The 24,532-nt window shown below is 46.7% G+C and overlaps 1 protein-coding gene across 10 annotated transcripts in view; it reads right to left on the reverse strand.

Moving 5' to 3' along the window:
• ITSN1 (intersectin 1) overlaps nt 1-24,532 on the reverse strand; it is a 1,522,922-nt gene that overhangs the window by 828,463 nt on the left and 669,927 nt on the right. For all 10 annotated transcript variants that reach the window (XM_078656938.1, XM_078656936.1, XM_078656937.1 and 7 more), the window contains 2 exons: nt 23,012-23,099; nt 13,400-13,539 (listed from right to left, as the gene is read on the reverse strand). In XM_078656938.1, the coding sequence (XP_078513064.1) occupies nt 13,400-13,539; nt 23,012-23,099 (228 nt within the window). The remainder of the gene's footprint in view (nt 1-13,399; nt 13,540-23,011; nt 23,100-24,532) is intronic.

The raw sequence follows: 24,532 nt of genomic DNA on the forward strand, positions 1-24,532 counted from the left end.
TACAGTTATGAGTTTTTAAAGAACTGGTGACGTATCAGGAGTAGATTATATTATTTATTTTTTAGGCACTTGCCCTTTACAGCTCACTTGGGGTTCATTTCATTTAATCTATTTATATATGTATATTACTGCCTGATCATATATTTATGTAAATGATTTATATTGTATGAAAAGGTTAAAGTATGTTTTTTATCTCCATGAATACAGAAAAGGCAGGTAATTGACACCAGTTTTTTTTCAATGTTTTTTACACTATTTATTGCTGATTGGCCCTTGGCACGTCATGGGAGCAAGACGGTGTTCCACTGTCGAAACGTGTCATGCTGGGCACTTGCCGTTAACGGAAACAATAAGAACTATGCAATAAAAACCGCACATTACTTTTTAAGACACTCTGTGGTCCGTACCTGAATGTTGGGGATTCCGGGCATTTCAGGATTGTGGTATGTATATATGTATATATATATATATATATATATATATATATATATATATATATATTATATATATATATATAATATATATATATATATATATATATATATATATATATATATATATATATATATATATATATATATATATATATATATATATATATTATATATATATATATATATATATATATATATATATATATATATATATATATATATATATATATATATATATATATATATATATATATATATATATATATATATATATATATATATATATATATATATATATATATATATATATATATATATATATATATATATATATATATATATATATATATATATATATATATATATATATATATATATATATATATATATATATATATATATATATATATATATATATATATATATATATATATATATAATATATATATATATATATATATATATATATATATATATATATATATATATATATATATATATATTACTTTCTCCCATTTATCCTCGGATACAATCAGGTTTCTTTAGAAACGGACACAGACCCAAGATAAGTGCAATAGTTGTATTCTTTAGTCACCATTACAGGTTTCGGCTCCCGCGAGCCTTGTTCAAATGTGTCCTGTGTATACACATACAAACACATATATATATATATATATATATACACACATACATATATATATATACATATATATATATATATATATGCACATACATATACACACACACACATATATATATATATATATATATATATATACACACACCCAGTATACTCACTTTTAAGGTTTTAAATTCCCTTTCCACCCAAAAACCCATACCCGCCCCAAACCTTAAAAATTCCCTTTCCAGCCAAAAACCCATACCCACCCTAAACCCTAAAAATTCCCTTTCCACCCAAAAGAACAAGTTACTTACCTTGGGTAACACTTTTTCTGGTGGATACAGTATCTGCCTGTGGATTCCTCACCTTCTGAATTATCCCTGCGTCTGCATTCCACGGAAATTCTTTTCTTAGCTCTCACTCGTCGACGAGAACGTCACAATAGCAAGGCTCCCCTTGCGACTCCGTAGGACATCACCGGAGCCATAAGACCGCGGCGGTATGCTGAAATAAATTCCACCCCTTTTTTTCGTGCCCGCGAGGCGAACGGGTGGACGACAACATAATTCAAGTATACACAATATACATAATATATATACATAAATACATACAGTATATTGTATAGTTTCTTACCTGTCGGTGTAGTTTTGCATCTTGAAGACTTTCTGGATTCACTATGCTGTGCATTATTCCGCCACTTAGTGGTTGGGTCCGGAATTGTCTTTTTTTCTCTTTTTTTTGTGGCCCAGGTTGGCGTCGACATACCACCATTTGGTGTCCTTCGTGACGTCGACGTGCTTCCTCTGGAAGTTCCCACCTTTGGTCGCCATCTTCGGATTCTTTTTTTCTTGTCTTGTGTCATTCTTGTTTTCCCTCTGATTTTCTAAGTCTTGTTCATCTTTAATCCATTTCCTCCTGTCATCTTTCTTGCGGAGGAGAGTGGGTTCACTAGTGAATCCAGAAAGTCTTCAAGCTGCAAAACTACACTGACAAGTAAGAAACTATAAGTTTTGCAGCGTGAATCTTTCTGGATTCCCTATGCTGTGCATAGACTTTTTAGCGGTTTGTCCTTATTGTGGTGGCTGGGTGGAAGATGAGCACTGGTTACTGAATATGTGTTGTAAGACCTTCTGTCCCACTTGCGCTTCTTTGTTAATTTGGATATCCACACAGTAGTGCTTAGTGAACGTGTGCACTGAAGACCATGTTGCAGTTTGGAAAATGTCTTGAATTGGTGTATTAGCTAGAAATGCAATAGTTGCTCCTTTCTTCCTTGTTGAGTGAGCATGAGCTGCTCCTTGTAACTGTTGTCCAGCTTGTTTGTGGCATAGTTGAATGGTTTGCGCAATCCATCATGCAATGGTATTTTTGGCAACTGGTCGTCACAAAAAACTGCTTTCAAAGAAACAAAGTTGCTTTGTCTTTCTGAACTCCTTTGTCCTTTCTATATAGTGCATCACTCACCACCCTCCTAGCGTCCAGGGTATACAGCGCTCTCTCTGTGCTTGTGGTTGGTTTTTGGAAACAACTAGGTGTTTGGTTGATGTGGAACCAAGGCACCACCTTTGGCATGAAGTGCGGGTCTTCTTCTCATTACAATCTTATCACTGTGTATCTGCAGGCAGGGCTCTGGAAGTGTTAGCGCCTGCAACTCACTTACTCTCCGTAGTGATGTGATAGCCACCAAGAAGACCGTCTTTAGCGTGAGCATATGCTGTGTAGCCTTGTGCATCGGCTCGAATGGTGCCTTCATCAATTGGGTCAGCACTACGTTGAGGTTCCATGCTGGTGCTGGCATTCTGTTCGGAGGTGAGATTTTCTTTGCCCCTTCTACAAATCTCTTTACGACTTGGGAGGTTAAGAAACTTTTCCCTGTTTCTCCTCTAGTGTAAGCCACAATTGCCGGTAAGTGTACCCTTAGGGATGTGTAGCTTAGTTTACTTTGCAGTAGATGTGTTAAGTATTTTAGCACTGTTGACTCTTGTGATTTTCCTTTGCAATTTTTCCCTAATGCGCCATTCTGAGAATCTCTTCCACTTTGCTAAGTAGCATTTCCTTGTGGTAGGCCTTCTTGCCTCCCTGAGCACTGCCATTGTGCTCCCCGGTAGTTTGAGGTGTGCAAATTCTAGGTCTTCAGGAGTCATGCCGCCAGGCTGAGGCTCTCTGACTCTAGGTGTAGCACTCTTCCGTTCTGCATTGTTAACAGTCCCTTTGTTTTGGGAATCTGTGTGCTGGTGCCTGCACCATCTCCACTGTTTGCAAAAACCATGACTGTCTGGCCCACTGAGGTGCTATTAGTATCAGTGACATGTTGCTGATCCTGCATTCGTTGAGTACTCTGTGCATCAGTGGAATTGGGGGAAAAGCGTATGCAAATGTCTTTGACCAACGTATCCATAGCGCATTCCCTTGTGACTGATAGTCTGGTTGCCTGGATGCAAAGTGTTGGCATTTTGTATTTTGGTGTGTTGCAAATAGGTCTATTTGCAGTGTACCCCACTTACGAAATACTTTCTGTAATTCCTGTTGGTTAATCTCCCATTCGTGGGATGCGGACGTCTGCCTGCTGAGTGTCTGCCTCCACGTTGTCCTTCCCTGGGAGATGTATTGATAGTAGGTCTATCCCCAGAGGATGGGCCATGTCCATATCTCCTGTGCTAGCCTCAATAGCGCTACTAACTGTGTTCCTCCTTGCTAGTTGATGTAGAACATGGTCGTGGTGTTGTGTGTTTGGATCAAACACCCTGTTTCCATACAGCTCCTTCTTAAATGCTTTTAAAGCTAGGAACACTTTTTTTTAGTTCTAGGTGATTGATGTGCTTGATCGCATCCTGTTGCAACCATAGCCCTCTCACCTTGAGCTTGTGCTTATGAGCGCCCCATCCCAGCTGGGAGGCGTCCGTCGTGATGGTCACTGTTGGAGTTGGTTGTGTGAATGGTTTCCCCTGTGATATGTTTTGTTTCATCCACCACACTATTTCCTGATACACTGCATGTATGACAACTACTGGATCTTCCCAACTCCCAGTTGCCTGTGACCATTGCTGCTGTATCCATTCCTGGAATCGCCGCAAGCGTAGTCGAATATTTTGGACTAGGTGAATGCATGACGCCATCATTCACATTAGCTTGCTCACCGTCCTTACTGTCAGAACTTGCCCCTTGCTGTAATGACGTGTTTTCTTCACTATCACCAATGTTCTCTTCCTGCTGGGGAACACTTTGACCTGTATGGTGTCGATCTCTGCCCCTAGAAATATCTTGATTTGTTCTGGCTCTGTTGACGATTTCTCCCAATGAATCAAGAAACCCAGTCCTGTCAGTGTTAGTATGACCTGCTTTATGTGTAGTTTGCATTGACCGTATGAACTTGCCTTTACGAGCCAGTCGTCGGAATAGGGGTATACGTGTATTCCTTGCCTTCGTAGGTGTGCTGCAACAGCTGCTAGGCATTTTGTAAACACCCTTGGTGAAGATTTCAGGCCAAATGCCAGTACTGTGAACTGGTAGTGACTTTGGTTGATAACAAACCTTATCATGCGCTTGTGTTTGTGGTTGATGGGAATGTGTAAATAAGCGTCCTTTAAATCTATACTAGCCATGAAGTCCCCTTGCTGTATTTGTGGTATTATCTCTTGTAGGGAAGTCATCTTGAACCTTTGAGTTCTTATGAATTTGTTCAGGAACCTTAGATCTAGGATAGATCTTAGTGTTTCGTCCACCTTTGGCACCAGGAAGTAAGTTGAGTAAACCCCCTTGTTCCTTTGGTTTTGCGGTACCACCTCTATTGCCTCCTTGCTGAACAGTTCTTGCGCCTCTAGCTGCAAGAGCGAGAGCTCCATTGCGGAGTGTGCTTTTCTTCTCGGTTTTCTGTCTGGAGGTTGTTTTGCTAACTCTATACAGTATCTGTATTGTATGATGTTTAGTATCCATTCGTCCGATGTGACCTTCCTCCATTCCTGGATGAAGTATCTTATTTTTCCCCCTACCTGTGTTGAGTGTTTGAGGTACTGTTTGTCATTGAACGTTCGGCTGCATCTTTTCTCTTTGTCTTTCCACCCACCCCGAGAAATTTGCTAGGGTAGGGGCCTGTTGCATGGCGGTGTCACTTGGTTGAGGGCTGTTGTCCTCCCCTTCGTGTTTTTCCTCGTCCGTTTCTGCGCCCTCGAAAGGACTGTCCCCAGGGTTGGTACTAACAGTTCTGCTGCTGCTGTCCCTGCTGATGCTGGCCTTGGTTGTTCCCTTGGTAGCCTTGCTGGAATGTTTGGTGCGATGTGTTCGGCATGTTACCTCCATTTCTACCACTTGGCCTTCTTGTGGGCATGCCTCTTCTCATTCCCCTGAACTGCAATGCTCCCATGGACCTTGCAGTTTCGTTGTCCTTCTTGCGCTGCGTCACCTTGTCAACTGGCGTACGAACAGTTGCTCTCCATTAAAGGGTGTATTTAGGATGTTGCTTTGCACCTCTGGCTTGAATCCCGAAATTCTGAGCCATGTTCGTCTTCTCTCGGTCACTCCTATCATCATTAGCCTACTTGAAGTTTCTGCAGCATCCAATGCCGATTTTAGGAATGTGTTTGCCATGTTCTTTCCTTCTTCAACCAGGTGAGCTGCTCTTTGTTGGTACTGAACTGGTAGATGCTTTAGGAGCGGTCCCACTTCATCCCAGTGTTGGCATGCATGCCTGTTGATCAGGGCGTTGGAATTTGCGATGCGCCAATGGATTGCCGCATTTCTCTCCACCTTTCTCCCTGTGAGAACCATCCTCCTACTCCCCTCATCTGGAGGTGGGCCGGAATTAGTGGGAACATTAACACTCTTCCTAGCCGTTGCTGCAATTATGGAGTCGGCTGGCACTGACCCTTGGATGTATGCAGGGTCCTTTAAAAAATGTGTGTACTTTTTCTTAGTTCTAGGGGTCACAGCTTTGCATACTGCTGGCTCCTTAAAGGCCTCTCTTCCCTGATCCAGCTTACTAGGGAGCACGGGCAGTAATTGGCTCCTAGTCTGTTGAGGCAGTAAAGTTTCCAGGAGGAAACATGCCTTGGGCTTCTCCTTCTCCATTTTCACTCCATAGGTCTGTGCAGCCTTCTGTATGACCATGTTGTAGATCCCTATGTCGTCTAGCGGCAAGGGCCTCGAAGGGTAAGTGTCTACGCCTTCTTACGGCGATTCGGCGTGGAGATCTTGCCATTCTATGTCTTGAGCCTCCGAGGACATCGAGTCCCAATAGGATTGCAGATCTTCGTCGCCTTCTCCCTCGAAATAGTAGTCTTTTCTCAATTCCTCGACTGGTTTGGGCGTTTGGCAGATCCGCGTCCTCGTCGTCCTTTTCGACTTCGACCGCGGGTTTCGGCAGGGTAGTGTATTGGCTCATCTTCTTGTCGTAGTCCTATTTCTGCTGTAGGGTGCTTGCCATTTCAGCCTCAACCTCCTCTTCTTCTCCATCTCGGCGGCATCCTCTTCGGGGCCGTAGACGGCGATGTCGGCCCTTCTTTCCTTGGCGCCAAGGTGTCCTTTTCGAGGGCAACCTTCAACGGTTTTTCGAGGGTTTTCGTCGATTGGGAGTCCTTTTCGAAGGATCCGCTCGGTTGACTGTCCCTGGTAGCTGTTGCTTTCGTCGAGTGTTTAGGCAGCAGAGCTCCCTTCAAGGACTTAGCTTCACTTCTACGAGTGTCGCTCTGGGCTTTAGCTTCACCCTTTCGAGTGTCGCTTGGGTGTTTAGGGGTCGACAACCCCCTTTCCTCCTTCGACGTCTTCTTATGGACCTCGACGACCGTGCAGTCCTCCGGTCCTGCAGCGATGTTGTCCTCTTCTCCACTGGAGAGACCCAAGTCTCGTAGCGATGGAGGTGGGCCTTGCCCCTGTATGTTGTGGTTCACCCTTCTCTGCCTCTTCCATACTCTGAGGGTCTTGGGTGTAAACGCTGAGCAGGCGTTGCAGTCTTTGCTTCTGTGGTCGAGCGGCAGGCAGAGGTTGCAGACTGTATGTTGATCCTTCGGGGCGTACTTCTGGTGGCAATTGGTGCAAAACTTGACGGTGTTTTGTCCATCCCCGCGCTCAGGTTTTGTTCTTAAAACTGCTCGCTCGTCGCTCCAGTTACCCGACCCATAGGCCGATGTAGCTGAAACTCCTTGATTCCTCTTCCAAAACTCTGGAACTCTTCAGCAACAATTCAGACCCAACGGCAGAAAAAAGAATCTGAAGATGGAGACCAAAGGTGGGAACTTCCGGAGGAAGCATGTCGACGTCACAAAGGACTCCAAATGGTGGTATGTCGGACCCCACCTGGGACACGAAAGAAAGAAGAAAAAAAAAAAAGAGAAAATAGACTACAATTCTGGACCCTACCACTAGATGGCGAAATAATGCACAGCATAGTGAATCCAGAAAGATTCACACTGCAAAAATATATTCATACAAAGGAAAAGCCAAAAAGTAAAGCATTTCCTAGCAACAAACTGTATGGTATATAAATGACATATGAAAAGTAACAATGTTAAACAGTCAGACTTTTTTCGGTATAAGAAAAGGGTTAACGGGGAGGAGGGTGGGTCAGTGAGGAATCCACAGGCAGATACTGTAAAAAGCATTACCAAAGGTAAGTAACTTGTTTTTCTGATGGATACATCTGCCTGTGGATTCCTCACCTTTTGAATTGAATCCCCAAGCTGTCCCTCTACCGGAGGAGGGTGTCCACCCGCCTTTATCAAATCTTGCAGCGCAGAGCATGCAAAATGGCCGTCCTTCTTAACCTCCGAATCCAAGAAGTATTGCTTCGCAAAGGTGTGGAGGGAGGCCCAAGTTGCTGCCTTGCAGATATCTACAACAGGAACACCGCTAGCAAAAGCAGCAGGCGACTTAGCTCTGGTGGAATGAGTTCCAATACCTTCAGGAGGCTCCTTCTTAGTCAAGGTGTAGCGGATCTTATTGCACAAGATGATCCATCTGGAAAGTGTTCACTTGTGGACAGCTTTGCCCTTCATCCTTCCAATATAGCCCACAAACAGCTGGTCATCCAATCTTAGGTCCCTGGTTCTGTCAAGGTAGAAGCTGACAGCCCTCCTAGGGTCCAGCAGGAGAAGTCTCTCCTCCTCCTTGGTAGAGGGAGGATAGAAGGTAGGTAAGGTAATAGACTTCCCTAGATGGAAAGGAGTGAACACCTTAGAAAAGCAGCCCTGGTCCTGAGAACCATCCTTTCTGCATAAATCGTTAAAAACTGAGGATTAGAACTAAGAGCCTTAGGCTCACTTACCTTCCTGGCTGAGGTAATAGCGATCAGAAAAACCATCTTTAAAGTAAGGAGCCTCAACGGGCAACTATGAAGAGTCTCAAAAGGGGAACCCATCAGGAAAGTAAGTACTTAATGAACCTCATAACAATGGGGGACTTAAACAAAGACGGCTGGTTTGGCAAACAGAGGAAAGCCGATAAAGCCGAAAAATAACCCTTTACCGCAGCCACAGCACAATCTTGCTGTGAAAAGCCAAGTACATTAGATAAATGAGCCTTCAAAGGATAAATAGATCTCTCTCCACACCATTTCACAAACTTAGACCACCTAGAGGAATAAATAGATTTGGTGGAGTGTCTCCTGGATTATAAAATAACATCCACTGCATCCGGTGGGAGAGACAAAGAACTCAGATTGCCCGGTCAATCTCCAGGCATGAAGTTGCAGGCTCTGGAGGTGGGGGTGTAGAAACAGCCAGAGACTGCGACAGGTCTGCCCTGAGAGGGGGACGGAGGGAAGGGTACATACCTGACCTTCTGAGATGTGCTGCCGCCATCACCTTTGTAAAGACGCATGGTGCGGAAGTGAGACCGAATGGAAGGACTGCAAACTGGTAGTGTTGAGACCCTACCGTAAACCAGAGATACTTCCGATGTGACTTCGGAATGGAGATGTGGAATACGCATCCTGCAAGTCGATCGACACAATCCAGTCTTCCTGCTGCAGCTCCAAAAGAACCAGAGCTAGGGTCAAAATCTTGAACTTTTCCTGCCGGAGATAAAAAATTCAAAACCCTGAGGTCCAGGATCGATGTCAACTGGACGTCCTTCTTGGGGATCAGGAAATAGCATCCCAGACCCCTTTCCTTCTCTGGAACCACCTCTATCGCACTTTTCTGCAACAAGGCAAAAACCTCCTGCAAAATCAGCAAATGGTCCTTTGAACACGAGCGCTGACAAGGAGGGTAAGGAGGTGGAAACTCTTGAAAAGGTAGGGCGTACCCATTTTCCACAAGATTCAAAACCCAACATTCGCAGTAACCAATTTCCAGACTTGTAGAAAATGAGACATCCGGTCCCCTATAAGACCAGCATGCTCCAAGATGGGGGATTAGAGCTGCTTTCCGGTGGTGGGGACAGGAGAGGAGGAGGAGGAGGAAGACTAGTCGAGAGGTCCCTCGCAGTCTGCCTCTACCTTTTCCTCTGTACGACCTGTCTTTGCCCATTGAACTTAGGCAGGTCAACAGCCTTCTTGCCTTTAGAAAGCAGTTAAAAACCTGGCTTTTTTCCCCTCCCTCCCTAATCCTCAGCCTGTTAATAGCTGTCCTCCTTTCTTCCTCGAGTCTGCTAGCGCCAGGATGCCTCTCGAGGTGATAGTGCGCTTTATAAGTGAAATAAATAAAAAAAAAATAAAGAGGGTTTTGCTGTTGCTGCTGTGGCTGTGTTACGGCCCCGAAAGGAAGCCGCCTTCCCAAAGCCTAGATACCTTTTGTAACCATAGCCCCTGGACTGGGACTGCAGGTTCAAGTATCTTGCAGTAACCCTACAGTCCTTGAAACACTTCAGCTCAGAATCTACCTTTATTCCAAACAATCTAGATCCATCGAAGGGTAGATCGAGCAAAGCAGCTTGTACATCTGGAGAGAACCCTGAAGACCAAAGCCAGGCATGCCTCCTTGTAACCACCGAGGAGCCCATCACTCTGGCGACCGAGTCTGCTGTGTCCAGACCAGACTAAATGACCTGACGGGCTGCCGCTTGGGTCTGATAGCGCTTCCAAAAAATGAACACGCTCCTCTTCAGGCAACTTAGGAGGAACTTACTTGACAGAGTCCATTAGTGCATGAATGTACTGTCCTAGCAAGAATGTGGCACTGGTCGACTTCAGAGCAATACCTGCGAGGAAAACACCTTTTTGGCAGACTGCTCCAGTTTTTTCGAGTCTCTATCCCCCCGGGTAGTGGGAAGGAACCAGTTGAGTGCTTGTAACAAGAATCCTGAACCACCAAGCTTTCTGGCGAAGGATGAGCAGACAGAAAAGCTGGATCACCCGGAGCAGGCTTGTATTGCCTTGCCATGGACCTAGACACTGCAGGGGCAGACAATGGCTTCTGCCACACCTCCATAATCGGCTCCGTCAATGCCTCGTTGAAAGGCAGGGGAAGCTCAACAGAAGAGAAAGGAGAATGCAACAATTCTGTCAAGATATTTGACCTCACCTCAGCTGACGGCAACTGAAGGTCCAACAGTTTAGCAACTTTCCTCTGATAACTGAGTGGTAAGGGGCAACGTCCTGTGAAGTCAAGGTCTTCGGAGAAGAAAGCTACCACTCCAGGGAAGTATGCAGGCCACTGGCCTCCCCCCTAGGCCCTCGAAGTCATCCACGGAGTCGAGGATCTCCCCTTCCTCATGTTCTTGCTGGTACTCCTCATCCTCCAGCAGTCTTTGCGCTTTCCTCCTGGCATGCTGTTTCGGGAACGGCGCCGGTGACAACGGCGCCAGCTTTGAAGGAGGCCTTCCAAAGTGGGCAACAGTCCCGCTCGAAACCGGGAAGATGTCGACCCAACACCATACGGCGCTGGAGATTGAGGTATCAGAGCCGGAAACTGCCATGATGGAGCCGTCAGCATGAAAGGTACGGAAGGTGCCTGGGCATCCTGCTGGGGGATGTCACATTAAAGACAAGTAGACCAACAGGGCCAGAAGGTGCACCAGCAGGGCACCTTCGCAAAAATGCCAAACATTGCATTTAGGAAATCCGGATAAGGATCCAAAGCCCCCTTGCCTGGATCGATCCGAGGCCTTAAGGGGGCTGAGGCTGTGGTGCCAGGGACATCGGAGCCAGTACAGGCGAAACCCCAGGAGAAGACTCCCTCGGTGTCGGAGAATCCCTGGGCGCCAGCGAATCCCTAGACGCCAGCAAATCCCTCGATGCCGGAGATTGAGCCGGAGTCTCCTGCAGAGAAGGAGAAGGCGAGATGGTATCCTTGTCAGGAAGCTGCTGTACGGGGGAAGCAGCCCTTGAAGCTCTGCCTTTGAAGATCGACCTCGAGACCCATGCTTTCTCTCCTTCTTTTGCTTCAACGCATGAGAGATTGACGACTTTGATCTCTTGCAACCCCTCTTCCCTTTTTTCACCAGCACAGTGAAGAGTTTCGTCTCACGTTCCTTCAGCGCCTTTGGGTTCATCTTCCAACAACACGAACACCCTTCGACGTCGTGGTCCGGAGAAAGACACCAGAGACAGTTGTTGTGGGTGTCCGCGATGGACATATGGTCCCCACACTTCCTGCAGGGCAGGCAAGCAGACTTCTTCGAAGTAGTCATTCTCACTGCCACACGAACTAGAAGACAGAATTTTTTTTATCACATGTATAATGGAAAGTCCCACAATAACCATTACACGTCAACGGCGCAGGAAAAAGGAAACTGACATCAGCAGGCCGACAAGGTCTTCATATGGCTCTGGTGACGTCATACTGAGTCGCAAGCGGAGCCGTGCTATCGTGACGTCCTCGTCGACATGGAAAAGATAAGAAAAGCATTTCCGTAGAATGCTGATGCAGGGGTAATTCAGAAAGTGAGGAATTCACAGGCAGATGTATCCACCAGAAACCCATACTCACCCTAAACCCTAAAATTACCCTTACAATCCCAAAAACAAATACCTACCCTAAGCCCTAAAATTACCCTTGCCACCCAAAAACCCATACCCACCCTAAAATTACCCTTGCCACCCAAAAACCCAAACCCATCCTAAACCCTAAAAATTCCCTTTCCATCCAAAAACCCATACCCATCCTAAACCCTAAAATACACTTGCCACCCAAAAACCCATACCCACCCTAAACTGTAAAATTACCCATGCCACCCAAAACCCACACCATCAACCCTAAAAATACCCTTGCCACCCAAAAAATCATACTCACCCTAAACCTTTAAAGTATACTTGCCAGTGTGTGTGTGATTATATATATATATATATATATATATATATATACACATTATATATAAAATTAACAAAATACTTACATTTAAATCTAATTTTTTTTTCTATGAATATGACTTTACCTTTAATGCATTTACAACAAAATTCGTTGTTAAGGCATTGGTGGTAAAGGCATACTCGTTGTAAAAAAAATAGTTCCAAAAACATTTGTGGTAAAGACGTTGTCGTTGTTCTGCCTTCGTTGTAAAGGTTGTTTCCCATTACAATTTTCTCCTCAGTGACACATACAGTGAATATGGCCAACCAAACTCACCGAAAGCAAGGATATTCAGATTTATATTTTGCAATTATCTAGTGGAAGATCATCTTTCAGTTAGGATCAATCACATCAGACTCCCAACACAGTGGAAGAGTGATTATTGTAGTCCTGTAAGAACAGTCAATTCTGTTGAACAATATAATGATGGTTAGAAACAACAAACCTGCCTCAGAGAGAATTTATGAACCCGAGCAGGCACAGCAGTAAAACGTCTGGGAATTCGTTTAGCATAAAAGAACATCACTAGGTTTATGCTTGTATTCCGGAGTAGATTTTTTTGCATTTTGTAATAGAGACATCGTGGGACTGCATAGAACACTTAACTTATCCAAAGCAGCACATGCACGTTTTATTACAAACCATTTCAATCTTAGTAATGTTTATGTGAAGAACATCATATTCCCATTAGTAGTCTGGAGGCAGGTAACCTTACTGCTCGGACTGCTTTATTTGATTGATTTCTTAAAGCAAATTCAAGAGCATCTGGTATCGTCACGTCAGACTAACATCTCACTGAAAAGATCTTTGTTAAAGCCGCAAAAGGGAACTTATGCGATGACTCACAAACCACTTTCTAACGTGACTGCTGCATGATAAAAAAACAGCTTGAATTCATGATTGTTATTAAAGACTACATAGTTCAAAGCTGTTTCCAGACATAGTCCCACCATTAGAATTGGTTTATAAAAAAACAAAACTTTAATTTTGACACTGAAAGAGAGGAAACAACCAACTATAAACTCTAATAAACTCGTCAGAACTGTACTTCTTTCTCAAATGAAGTGTTTCAAGTTCCTTCAAAATAATTAATGTTTTAATAGTTATATTAAGCACATAGTTACCTTCAACTGATTATTGAAAATGTCAATTTCCTGAAGTTTGGACCTGGTTTCTTTCTCAACTTCATCCAACTGGTCCCGGAGCTGCAGTCGCGTAAGATCCTTCGCTTCTAATGCTCTTTTAACAGTGAGAAGAGAATCTCCTGTTTTGAATACATTCATTGTTAGTGTTGAAGACCTAAATCATTTTCATTACAATGTAAGCTCAACTTTTTGTCACTAATGGAATATGCTACTTACCAGTATGCATCTGTTCTTGGCATGTAGGGCTGCTGACATTTATATCTATGCATAGATCGCCGCCTAGTGTTGGGTCCGGATGATTGCACATTGTTGTCCTGGAAGAGTCTTCGAAGTATCACAAGATAGGTGGCTCCTCCCCTGGACTACAGTGCGCATGGGCATCCCCTCCATGCTCAGATTGTTTTTCGCCATTGTGGCAGAGATGGAGTGTAATACAGTAAGTGATGACCATGCGTGAGAATGATGTAATTAGTTCTGAGTGCTACAGCTGCGACAGGCACCGGGGAGGAGGGTGGGCGATGTAGGAGAGTGGGGTCTGCAATCCTATGGTCACCCCAGATTTTTGATTTTTGCTTTTTGCTTCACTGGTTTACGACTTTCCCTGGCTGTGGGCCTGCTAATTAGACCCACAGCCTAGCTGTTCTCTCTCTAAATTGACAACCATGTACTTTAGGTGCATTTACCAATTGGTACTGGGCCACCTTGTCAGTCCCTGTACCCAGGGCATAGGTGTACCTAGGGCCTACCAGGGGCTGAAGCATGTATTATGCAACCCCTGGCCGGCCATCTAAATCTAACACAACTGGCTGCATGACAGCTGGGGCAAGGTGGTGTAAACACCCTTTGCTGTAGATATAGTATACCTATATCTAACCCTAAAATGGACACATATATTCCTATCAGTCACTCCTATGGAAGGCCTTATCAATCCTGAAGGCAGAGTGCTTGGAATTATGTGAGATGGTGCTCTGGCATGAGCTGAGCCCGTTTGCAGCTTGCGGAACCAAGTCCTAATAGCTGTTCTATGATAACGCTATACCATATACTCTTAAGTGCATTATCAACCTCGCTGTTAAATGCTAACTCTGGTATAACATTATCAAAACATGTCGAGTAAGGTGTCATACGATTTGGAATACTACCCCCTCGCCAATTCTGGCGACGGGGGTAGCATTCCACCCTTCTAGAGGGACACGACAGGTATATAACTGTGAACCCCGGTTAAAGTTAACTCGAGCCTCAGCATCACAAAATGGATGCTGCCACCACAGACACAAGTCTGACCTCCGGCTGCTGGGAGTCCTTCCAGCGAGGATGGCTTGGACAAAGGGTTTCCTGCCTTGGGAGGTGCTAGCACCACCCCAGACAGGACTTTGTGTATTGGGGAGGATAGGCCTGAAAGGAATGAGACATGCCTGGGGCACACAAGGTGCCCTGTGCATACACCAGTTCAAACCAGTTGCTGGGGCATCCCAGCCCCAGCTCTGGCAGGAAACCGGACAAAGGATAGGGGGTGTAGCCACCCCCCTTCCTGGTCCCACCCAGGGGAGGGACCTAGTCAGTAGTGCAGCCCCCTTTAGGAGAATAAAGGTAGGAGCTGGTCCCATTCCAGATTAGATTATCCTGAACTATTCAACAAGAAGAAACTCTGGCCTTCGACGTTCTGCTCCACAGAAGACTGAAGAATCTCCCTTGTGGAGAAGGAGTGTCCACCCTGCAACTGCAGGCACCATCAAGCGTTCAGCGGCTTCACTTTGTCGTCTTCCCTCGAGGATCCAGACTTCAGAGCCCGATGAGACCCGGATTCCCAGACCTCTCCGACCTCAACTCACATCTGCAGCAAAGCTGAGACCCGTGGGTGCGACGAGACACGTGGGACCGGCCATCTTGAACGGACCTGCACTTCGCTTCCAGCACGACTCCCGAGGTAAACTCGACCAAGTGCTTTGGGGACTGAGAAGCCCCAGCCCCGAGCAGCCCCTGCACCGAAGATCAGCCCTCCAGCTTCCACGAGATCTGCGTGGGGCCCTTCTGCTTGTTTGCTGCTCGACGCGTTGTCTGGTCACTTGCCGGCTGGCTAGTGGCGTCCTAGACGACGAACCTTTGAATTTTCACTGCTGGTCTGGTTGCTCTAGACTGGCCCTTGCTCCCTTCCAAAAGAGGGGCACCCCGGACTCTCCTAGTCCGCACCAGACGTCTTTTCCACTCACCGCGTGGGTTGCCTTTGCCAAGGCCTGTTGAGTCCAATCCCGGATCCGACACCGCCGACAGCGAGAGCCTGCGTGGGACAGCTCGTGCCTCCATCCTGGTCGTCGAAGACACCTCCTGGTCTACGTGGCTGCAGAGTCAAGCGTCCACTCTTCACCTGATCGCGACGACAGCACCTGGTTCCTGCCTGGTTCCACACCGGTCACTGGCTAGTAACTTTGAACACTGTCCCCTCTGCTTTCAGGTCCTCTTCTTCACCGATCCACCCTTGGAATGCACCGGACATCTTCCTCCTGGTCGCCTGCAGCATCTTTTCTTTCAGGCTCCATTGACTTTAACGCGAGTACCCGACACACTTTGGCACCTATGCACCCGCAGCCCGTGGGTGAGGTAACGAGAGCATTTCGGTGCTCAAGGGTAGTCTAACTGTTCTAGTGTCCACTTCCACAGTCGTTGTTGTCCTAACTAGTCAGGATTGTCCGTACTCACCTTTTACTTGAACTGTACTGTCCATAGACGTTGTTACGCATCTCGCGTGTGAGTTCACACTCTGCACACGCGTTCCGTGGGCCTCCTATTACTTACCTGAAGTAAGTATAGCGTGGTCCCATCGATCCTACAGCCTCTGGACAGCTCAATTCCGATTATCGACTTTCACATTCCACTTACTTAGTATATGGTTTGTCGTGCCCCTAGGGCACCATTGTAATTTCGTGCAACTTGTCGTATTTTTCGTAAGAGATTGTCATGTGCTTAGCCCTCTGACCTCATAAAGAGTTCAGAGGTGTTGTTATTAATAAATAGACTGTTTATTTTCATAACAACCTGTGTGGTGTCCTTTCATCTGGTGTTCAAGGGGTTATATTGTGGTAAAACAGCTGTCTTCACATGCCAAAAGAGTTTAGCCTAAGACTGCTTTGTCCATGCTACCATTAGGATAGCTGGTCTATAAGGTTGACTTACAACCAATCACCATAAGGGTTGTTTGGACTGATACAAGGTGATCACTAGAACTAGTGAGCATCATATATCAGGCCAACTTCTCACAGGCGATATAAATGTCAGCAGCCCTACATGCCAAGAACAGATGCATACTGGTAAGTAGCATATTCCGTTCGAGGCATGTGGGCTGCTGAATTTATATCTATGCATAGAATAAATAGTAGTACCCTCCTTAGCGGCGGTTGCCCGTGCCAGCTGCAGCAGTCTGAAAAAGAGTTCTGAGAACAGCCTGACCTACAGCAGCTTGCTGTTTTGAGTGTACATCCACGCAGTAGTGTTTGGTGAATGTGTGTATGGTGGTCCATGTGGCTGCTCTACATATGTCCTCTAGAGGAAGGTTACCAAGGAAAGCCATGGATGCCCCCAACTTGCGTGTGGAATGCGCTCTTGGGGGAACTGTTAACGTGCGTTTAGCTTTTTGATAACAGATTTGGATGCATTTCACAATCCATCGGGCTATACCTGATTTAGAAATGGGGTTGCCTTTGTGCTGTGGAGAGAAGGCAATGAACAGTTGTTTAGTGTTCCTGAAATCTTTAGTTCTGTCTATGTAATACAAGAGAGCCCTTTTGACATCTAGTGTGTGCAGTGCTCTCTGCCACTGAGTCTGGATTTGGGAAGAATACAGGTAGTTCAATAGTTTGGTTGATGTGGAACTGTGACACTACCTTGGGCATGAATTTAGGGTTGGTGCGCAGCACAACCATATTAGCATGTATTTGAATGAAAGGCTCCTGAATAGTGAGGGCTTGCAGCTCGCTAACTCGTCGTAGCGACGTAATTGCCACTAGAAAAGCCACTTTCCATGTGAGAAATTGTATCTCACAAGAGTGAAGAGGTTCAAATGGTAGGCTCATGAGCCTGGTGAGGACTATGTTGAGGTTCCAGACAGGCAAAGGCGGGTGCCTTGGAGGAATGACCCTTTTCAGTCCCTCCATAAAAGCTTTAATGGCAGGCACTCTGAAAAGGGATAGGTGCTGTCTATTTTGTAGATAAGCCGCCATTGCAGCTAAATGTATTCTGATGGAACTATACGCTAGATTACACCTGTATAGGTGCAGCAAGTAACATGATGTTTTGCGTGGAAGCGTCAAGTGGATTTATGTTATTATTGGAGCAATAGATAACAAAACGCTTCCATTTCGAGTGTAGCAGGCCATGGTGGTAGGTCGCCTAGCCTCCTTTATGATGTCCATGCAGTCAGTAGGCAGGTCTAGGTAGCCAAACTCTATGACCTCAGGAGCCATATTGCAAGGCTCAACTGCTGCGGATCTGGGTGCTGAATGTCTCCATGGCTCTGAGTGAGGAGACTGGGTGTGAGTCTGAGGCGCTGGTGGGGAACCACGGAAAGTTCTAGGAACGTGGTGTACCATGCCTGCCTTGCCCACGTTGGAGCAACCAGGATGAGCGTCATGGAGTGTTGCCTCAGTTTGCGTGCCACTAGCGGTATGAGTGGTGCTGGAGGAAAGGCGTACGCAAAACTGTTTGACCAGTTCATCCATATCGCATTGCCCTGAGACTGCGGGTGTGGGAACCTGGCGGCGAAGGTGCGGCATTTTGCGTTTTCGTGTGTGGCGAACAGGTCTATCTCTGGATGGCCCCACCGCTGGAAATATGGTTGGAGCACTGAGGGGTGTATCTCCCACTCGTGCATCTGATGGCTGTGTCTGCTGAGCAGGTCCGCCATCTGGTTGTCCCTGCCCGGGAGGTGTTCCGCCATGAGGAACATGTTCCTCTGAATGGCCCACTTCCACATGCACTGTGCTAGGTGTGACAACTGTGGAGAGTGTGTCCCTCCCTGCTTCTGGATGTAATACATAGCGGTCATGTTGTCCGTCCGGATCAGCACGACTTTGTTGCAGAGATGCAACTTGAAAGCTTTCATCGCCATGAAGATTGCCATCAGTTCCAGTAGGTTGATGTGCATCTTCTGCTGTCGCGGTGTCCATAGTCCCTGCACCGTATAATGGAGGACATGCGCCCCCCAGCCCTGGAGAGATGCGTCCGTTGTCAGCACTATATGTGGTACAGGCTCTTGGAACGGTCGTCCCCTGCAAAGGTTTTGTGTGGTTCACCAATGCAGAGAGTTGTATGCACGACCGGTCACCAACACTAGGTCTTTTAGCTGTCCTTGAGCCTGGTTCCACTGGCGTGCTAAACATTCTTGAAGCGGACGTATGTGCAGCCTCGCATGAGGGACTATAAAGATGCAAGAGGCCATCATGCCTATTAGCTGCATGAACATTTGCGCTGGGAGTGACTGTTGTGGTTTGAATTTTTGAAGTAGCACTCGCATGCTGTTGACTCGTGCTGAGCTTGGTTGTGCTGTGGCAGCGAGCGTGTTTATTTCCGCGCCTAGGTACTGCTGTACATGTTCGGGTTGAAGATGGGACTTCTGGTAATTGAGCGAAAATCCCAGACTGTGTAGGAGGTGGATTGTGCGTAACATGTGGTTGGCACACTGCTGGGCTGACTTTGCTTGTACAAGCCAGTCGTCTAGATACGGATAAACATGGATGTGTTGCCTCCGAAGATGCGCGGCCACCGTCGCCAAGCACTTTGTAAACACTCTGGGGGCTGTAGTGACCCCGAAAGGCAGAACCTTGAACTGGTAATGCTGGTTGTTGATGGTGAACCTGAGATATTTCCTGTGACTGGGGTGAATGGGAATGTGGAAATAGGCATCCTTCAGATCCAGGGTTGCTAGGAAGTCTCCCTGACTGAGCAACAGGAGAACTTGCTGTAACGTGAGCATGTGAAAGTGTTCTGACAGGATGTATTGGTTTAGAGGTCTGAGGTCCAGAATGGGTCTGAGAGACCCGTCCTTTTTTGGGATTAAGAAGTACAGTGAGTACACCCCTGAACCCTGTTGGTCTAAAGGCACGAGTTCTATGGACCCTTTTTGCAGCATGGATATGACTTCTTGCTGCAATAAGTGCATGTGCTCGGTGGACATAGGACGGTGCCTTGGGGGAATGTTGGGTGGAGTGGAGGTTAGTTCTAGACAATAACCGTGTTGTATAAGTTGTCTCACCCACCTGCCCGTGGTAATGCCTTCCCAGGCTGGCAGGAACTGCTGGAGTCTCCCCCCGACCGGTGTTATATGGTCGGGGGGCAGTGACAAGACGTCACTGCTTGTTAGTGGCGGAGGATCCAGCATTATTATTTCCACGTCCTCTGCCCTTGGTGCTGTTTCCACGGTATCCACCCCTGTTCTTGTTATAGGTGGTTTGTGTGCCTCCCTTGGTGTACTGCGCTTGTTGCGACGCTTGTCCTCTTGAAGCTCCCCTGTTAACGGAGCGACAAAAGGAACCGCCCCTGAACTGCTGAGACTGTAGAGCACCCATGGATTTCGCAGTTTGTGTGCTTCTTAATCTTTTCAAGAGTGGTGTCTACCTCTGGACCAAAAAGGAAGTCAGGGTTCACTGGCTGATTGAGAAGTGTAGTTTGGATTTCCGACTTAAACCCAGAGATGCGGAGCCAGGCATGCCTCCGGAGCATAACGCTAGTGTTTATGGCCCTCGCTGCTGTGTCGGCTGCATCCAACGCGCACTTAATGGACGCGTTGGAGATTAACTTCCCCTCCTGTATAAGCATTTCTGCTCCCTCCTTATAAGGATCTGGCAGGTGTTGCATTAGCTGCTCTAACGTGTTGTAGTGTGCCCTGTCATATCTTGCCAAAAGGGCTTGGGTATTGGAGATCCTCCAAATATTAGCAGCTTGAGCTGCCACACGTTTCCCAGAGGCCTCCAAGATCTTGGATTCTTTGTCCGGAGGAGGAGCATCACCTGTTGCCTGAGAGTTCGCTCTTTTGCGGGCGTTAGCCACAACTAAGGAGTCCAGTGGGAGTTGGCCCCTGATGTAGGTAGGGTCCACGGGCGCAGGCCGGTACTTTTTCTCAATTCGTGGGTTCACCACCCTTGCTTTAGTGGGCTCTTTAAAAATGTCATTGGCATGTTTGAGCACACCTTTAAGCATAGGCAGAGTCTTGATAGACCTCTCAGATGTGGAGAATGTATCAAAGAGAAAGTCCTCCTCCACGGGGTCAGCGTGCATATCCACGTCATGGTTAAGTGCCGCTCTCTCAATTAGTGGGTTGAACGCAGCAGTATCTTCAGTAGGCGAAGGCTTGATAGCATATGAAAGAGTATCCGAGGTGGTTTGTGGATCAGCAGGGTCCACAGTGTCAGCCCACGGCTGTGACTCATCCTGATCGGTGTCAATGGGATAGTTAAACTGGTCCTCATTGTCCCCTCCTTCCACATCCTCAGTGACATCTGTGGGAGAGTAGGTAGTCCTGATCATAGGATTGCACAGGCTCAAAAAGAATAGGAGAGGTGGTAGAGTCTCTTTTTCTTTAGTGGTATTTTATAATGTTCCATAGGCGTTTCAGGTCTGATCTTACGCTTGTAAACGGTAAGTCGGCCGGAGTCAGAGTCGATGTAGAATTTTGACTGGTTGTCATGGGACGGTGGCTGGAAGACAACATCGTCAGTCCGAGGCTGAGCGGTTGCGACAACCGACGTTGACCTGGAAGAGTCTGTAGCCTGTGTATGTGGAATAGTTTTAGGCCGAGCCGTTGGAGGTAGTCCGAACTTTATCGGCGCCGTGAGCATCGGCGACGGACTGACCTTCTTCGATGGAGGCGCTGGCTTCGAGTCGACCGACTTCAACGGTTCAGTGCGTTTGAGGCCTTGCGTGGAGTCGAGCCGTTGTTGCGCCGCAGGAACGCCCTTGTTCTTCGACGCTGGAGGTTCTTTCTATCCTACTTTTGGCTTCGGGTCGAAGGCCTTGACCCCCAGTGGCTTTTTCAACGTCGGATCAATGGTCTTCTGGGCCTCGAGTCCTTCGGAAGAACCGCCATCTTTGGAGCAGGAAGTCGACGGGAGCATGACGAGCTTCACCGTAGACACAGTACAAAGAAAAATGGATCCGAGTAGTAATCATCAGATAACACTTGAGTCTATGTTCAAACACACAATCACCGTAGACACAGGCGTAGTCTATCCGATCTTCGGTTCGACGCCCCCCGTCGACCCAGAGGGGTGGACCGCACGTTTCGACTTGGAAGGTTCCGAAGTTGTCGAGCCGATGGCTGTTTTAACCAGTGTCGGTTTCGATTTTGTGTCTTTCGCTTTCGGTTTCTCCACTGAGAGTGGTCGATTGACCGATGGCTCTTTGGAAATGTCCTTAGTCGGGCCTTGAAGAGGGACTAGAGGACGGTGTTGAAGATCTTGGCTAAGGCCTTCCGGCGATGCCTCGACCTGAGCCGTGGAAGAGTCTTTATGGGCCCCCGCTACTGCGGTTGGGCCTAGCTCCTCGCTTGAGTCGTCGTCGACGGCTCCGATAGGTTGTACGTTGTCTCCTACCTCGACGATGTCTTCATCATGGACGTAGAGTTCTTCCTCGTCCTCCTTGTAGGTGGAGTCCGGCTCAGATGCGGGATCCGAGTGCTCTGGATCGTAGCCTCGTACGTGTTCTTCGTCGTCACCGCCGAAGATGTTTTCTGGGTCTGGCGCCGATTCTCTCGCCGACTGTGGAGCTACGCGTCGAAGACGGAGAGTTTTCTTCGACCTGAACTTTGAGCAGGCCATGCAGCTGGCCTCGTCGTGGTCCGGTGAGAGACATTTGTTGCACACCGGGTGCACGTCCATGTGGGGATATTTCGAGATGCAGACGGGGCAGCGCTTGAACGGGCTCCGTTCCATCGTCGAGGCCTTTGGTGCCGAAAGGCAAAAAAGTCCCTCGAAGTCTAGTTCTAAGAACTTGAAAGTCGAAAAGCACCGAACGAAAGACAATACCGACGCCCCTAAGGCCTTTTGGCCCCGAAAAGAGTAGCTAGTATAAATTCCGAACTTGAGTCAAGAAGGACATCCGAACCCAATGGCGGAAAAAACAATCTGAGCATGGAGGGGATGCCCATGCGCACTGTAGTCCAGGGGAGGTGCCACCTATCTCGTGATACTTCGAAGACTCTTCCAGGACAACAATGTGCAATCATCCGGACCCAACACTAGGCGGCGTTCTATGCATAGATATAAATTCAGCAGCCCACATGCCTCGAACACAATATTTTCTATCTTTTATCTTTCACAGGTGTGTTTTCATCTGTTTATTTAGCAAAAGAGTTGGCCACATGGATTCTGTCAAGGCATTACACAACTCCTCTTAAAATTAACTAAAACATATTACCAAGCAACACTACTAAATACAATCAGAAACTGTACACATTATGACTTGTGCAAATTAATGCAAAAGATCTGTAACTAAACCTATTCATGGAGCATACTAAGTGATATACATCAGAGCTAGTCCCGCTTATCATTAAGAGAGACCCGGAACCAGCACACCTATTCACAAAAGGTTTTCTGACAGACTTACTGTGTAAACTATTCTGCTGCACTTGTTTTAATTGATCGGTTAGTGTTTGTTTTTCTGGAATTAATTTTCCAAGCATCTGCTGTGATTCCTGGAATTATAAAATTAAAAACATCTCAGTTAAACAATAATTTTCCAGATAACGACAAACTAACATAACGATTTGCAATTGAGGGTAAGCAATTATAGTAGTGGGAGTATTCCCCACTGTTGACAACCTTTTCTTTCTAATTATACACAATTAAATTTCTCCCCTTTCACACATCAGATCCTTGACTTTAGAAATTCTTTGGGGCTTTATCAATGTCGCCTATTTCATTAAATATTTATATGCCATAAGTGACATCCAATTCATTTACATGTGTATTTTGAGTTTTTTCTACATACATACAAACAAAACACTTGATAGGGTTTGGTAGCTGCAAGGTTTCTTATAAACCCTTTCTCTTCCAGCTTTAATGTAGAGCAAAAGAAAGATGGTCCAGTTTAAAAATGAGCGATTGCTCTGGGCAACAGATTCTTGGGGATTGGGCTGATGTCCTTAACAGTGGCTTTGCAGGTCACACACTCGACCCCATCTTCACCTCCAGCAAACATGTCTCATTCAGTCACACCACAGCTCTTCATTGGACCTACAATAAGACCACAATCCACAACCATCCTCAACCTACCCTGCGAAGAAACTGGAACAAAATCACCATCGACCAGATCTCCTCATCGCTTCTCCTAAACCCCCCCGCCCACTCCTCAAACCCCGACCAAGCAGCCACTAACCTCACCCAATGGCTATCCAACAGCGCCGACATCCTAGCACCGTTGAAAAAACGTCAAAGCAAACTAGGCATCAAAAACGCCTCTTGGTTCAACGATGATCTTAAGAAATCTAAGAAATTCTGTCGATCCCTTGAGAAGGCCTGGAAAAAAGACCCAAACACCAGCCCCAGAGACGCCTTCAAAAACGCCACCCGCATACACCACCAACTAATCCGATCTGCCAAGAAAGCCGCATTCAAAGATCGTCTAGATAACAACGCCCACAACAGCAAGGAACTATTCAACATCGTCAAAGAATTTACCAACCCTTCAGCCAACTCCAACGACATCACCCCCTCCCAAGCCCTCTGCGACTCCCTAGCTTCCTTCTTCCACAACAAAATCGCAGACATCCACAACAGCTTCGACAACCAACCCGGAGACCTACCTACCCAACCTTCCGCAGGACCTTCACCCCCCTTGAACATCCTTAACGACTGGAACCCAATCTCCACCGAGGACACCATCCGCCTGATGAACTCCATCCACTCAGGATCCCCAACTGACCCATGCCCTCACCATATCTTCAACAAAGCAGACTCCATCATAGCACCACACCTCCGAGATGTCATCAACTGCTCCCTCAACTCCGCCACCTTCCCGGAAAGCTGGAAACACGCAGAACTCAGCGCCCTTCTGAAAAAACCCACAGCCGACCCCACCGAACTCAAAAACTACCGCCCCATCTCGCTCCTTCCATTCCCGGCCAAA

The sequence above is a fragment of the Lissotriton helveticus genome, chromosome 8 (genome assembly GCF_964261635.1).
Source record: "Lissotriton helveticus chromosome 8, aLisHel1.1, whole genome shotgun sequence".
Classification (NCBI taxonomy): Eukaryota; Metazoa; Chordata; class Amphibia; order Caudata; family Salamandridae; genus Lissotriton; species Lissotriton helveticus.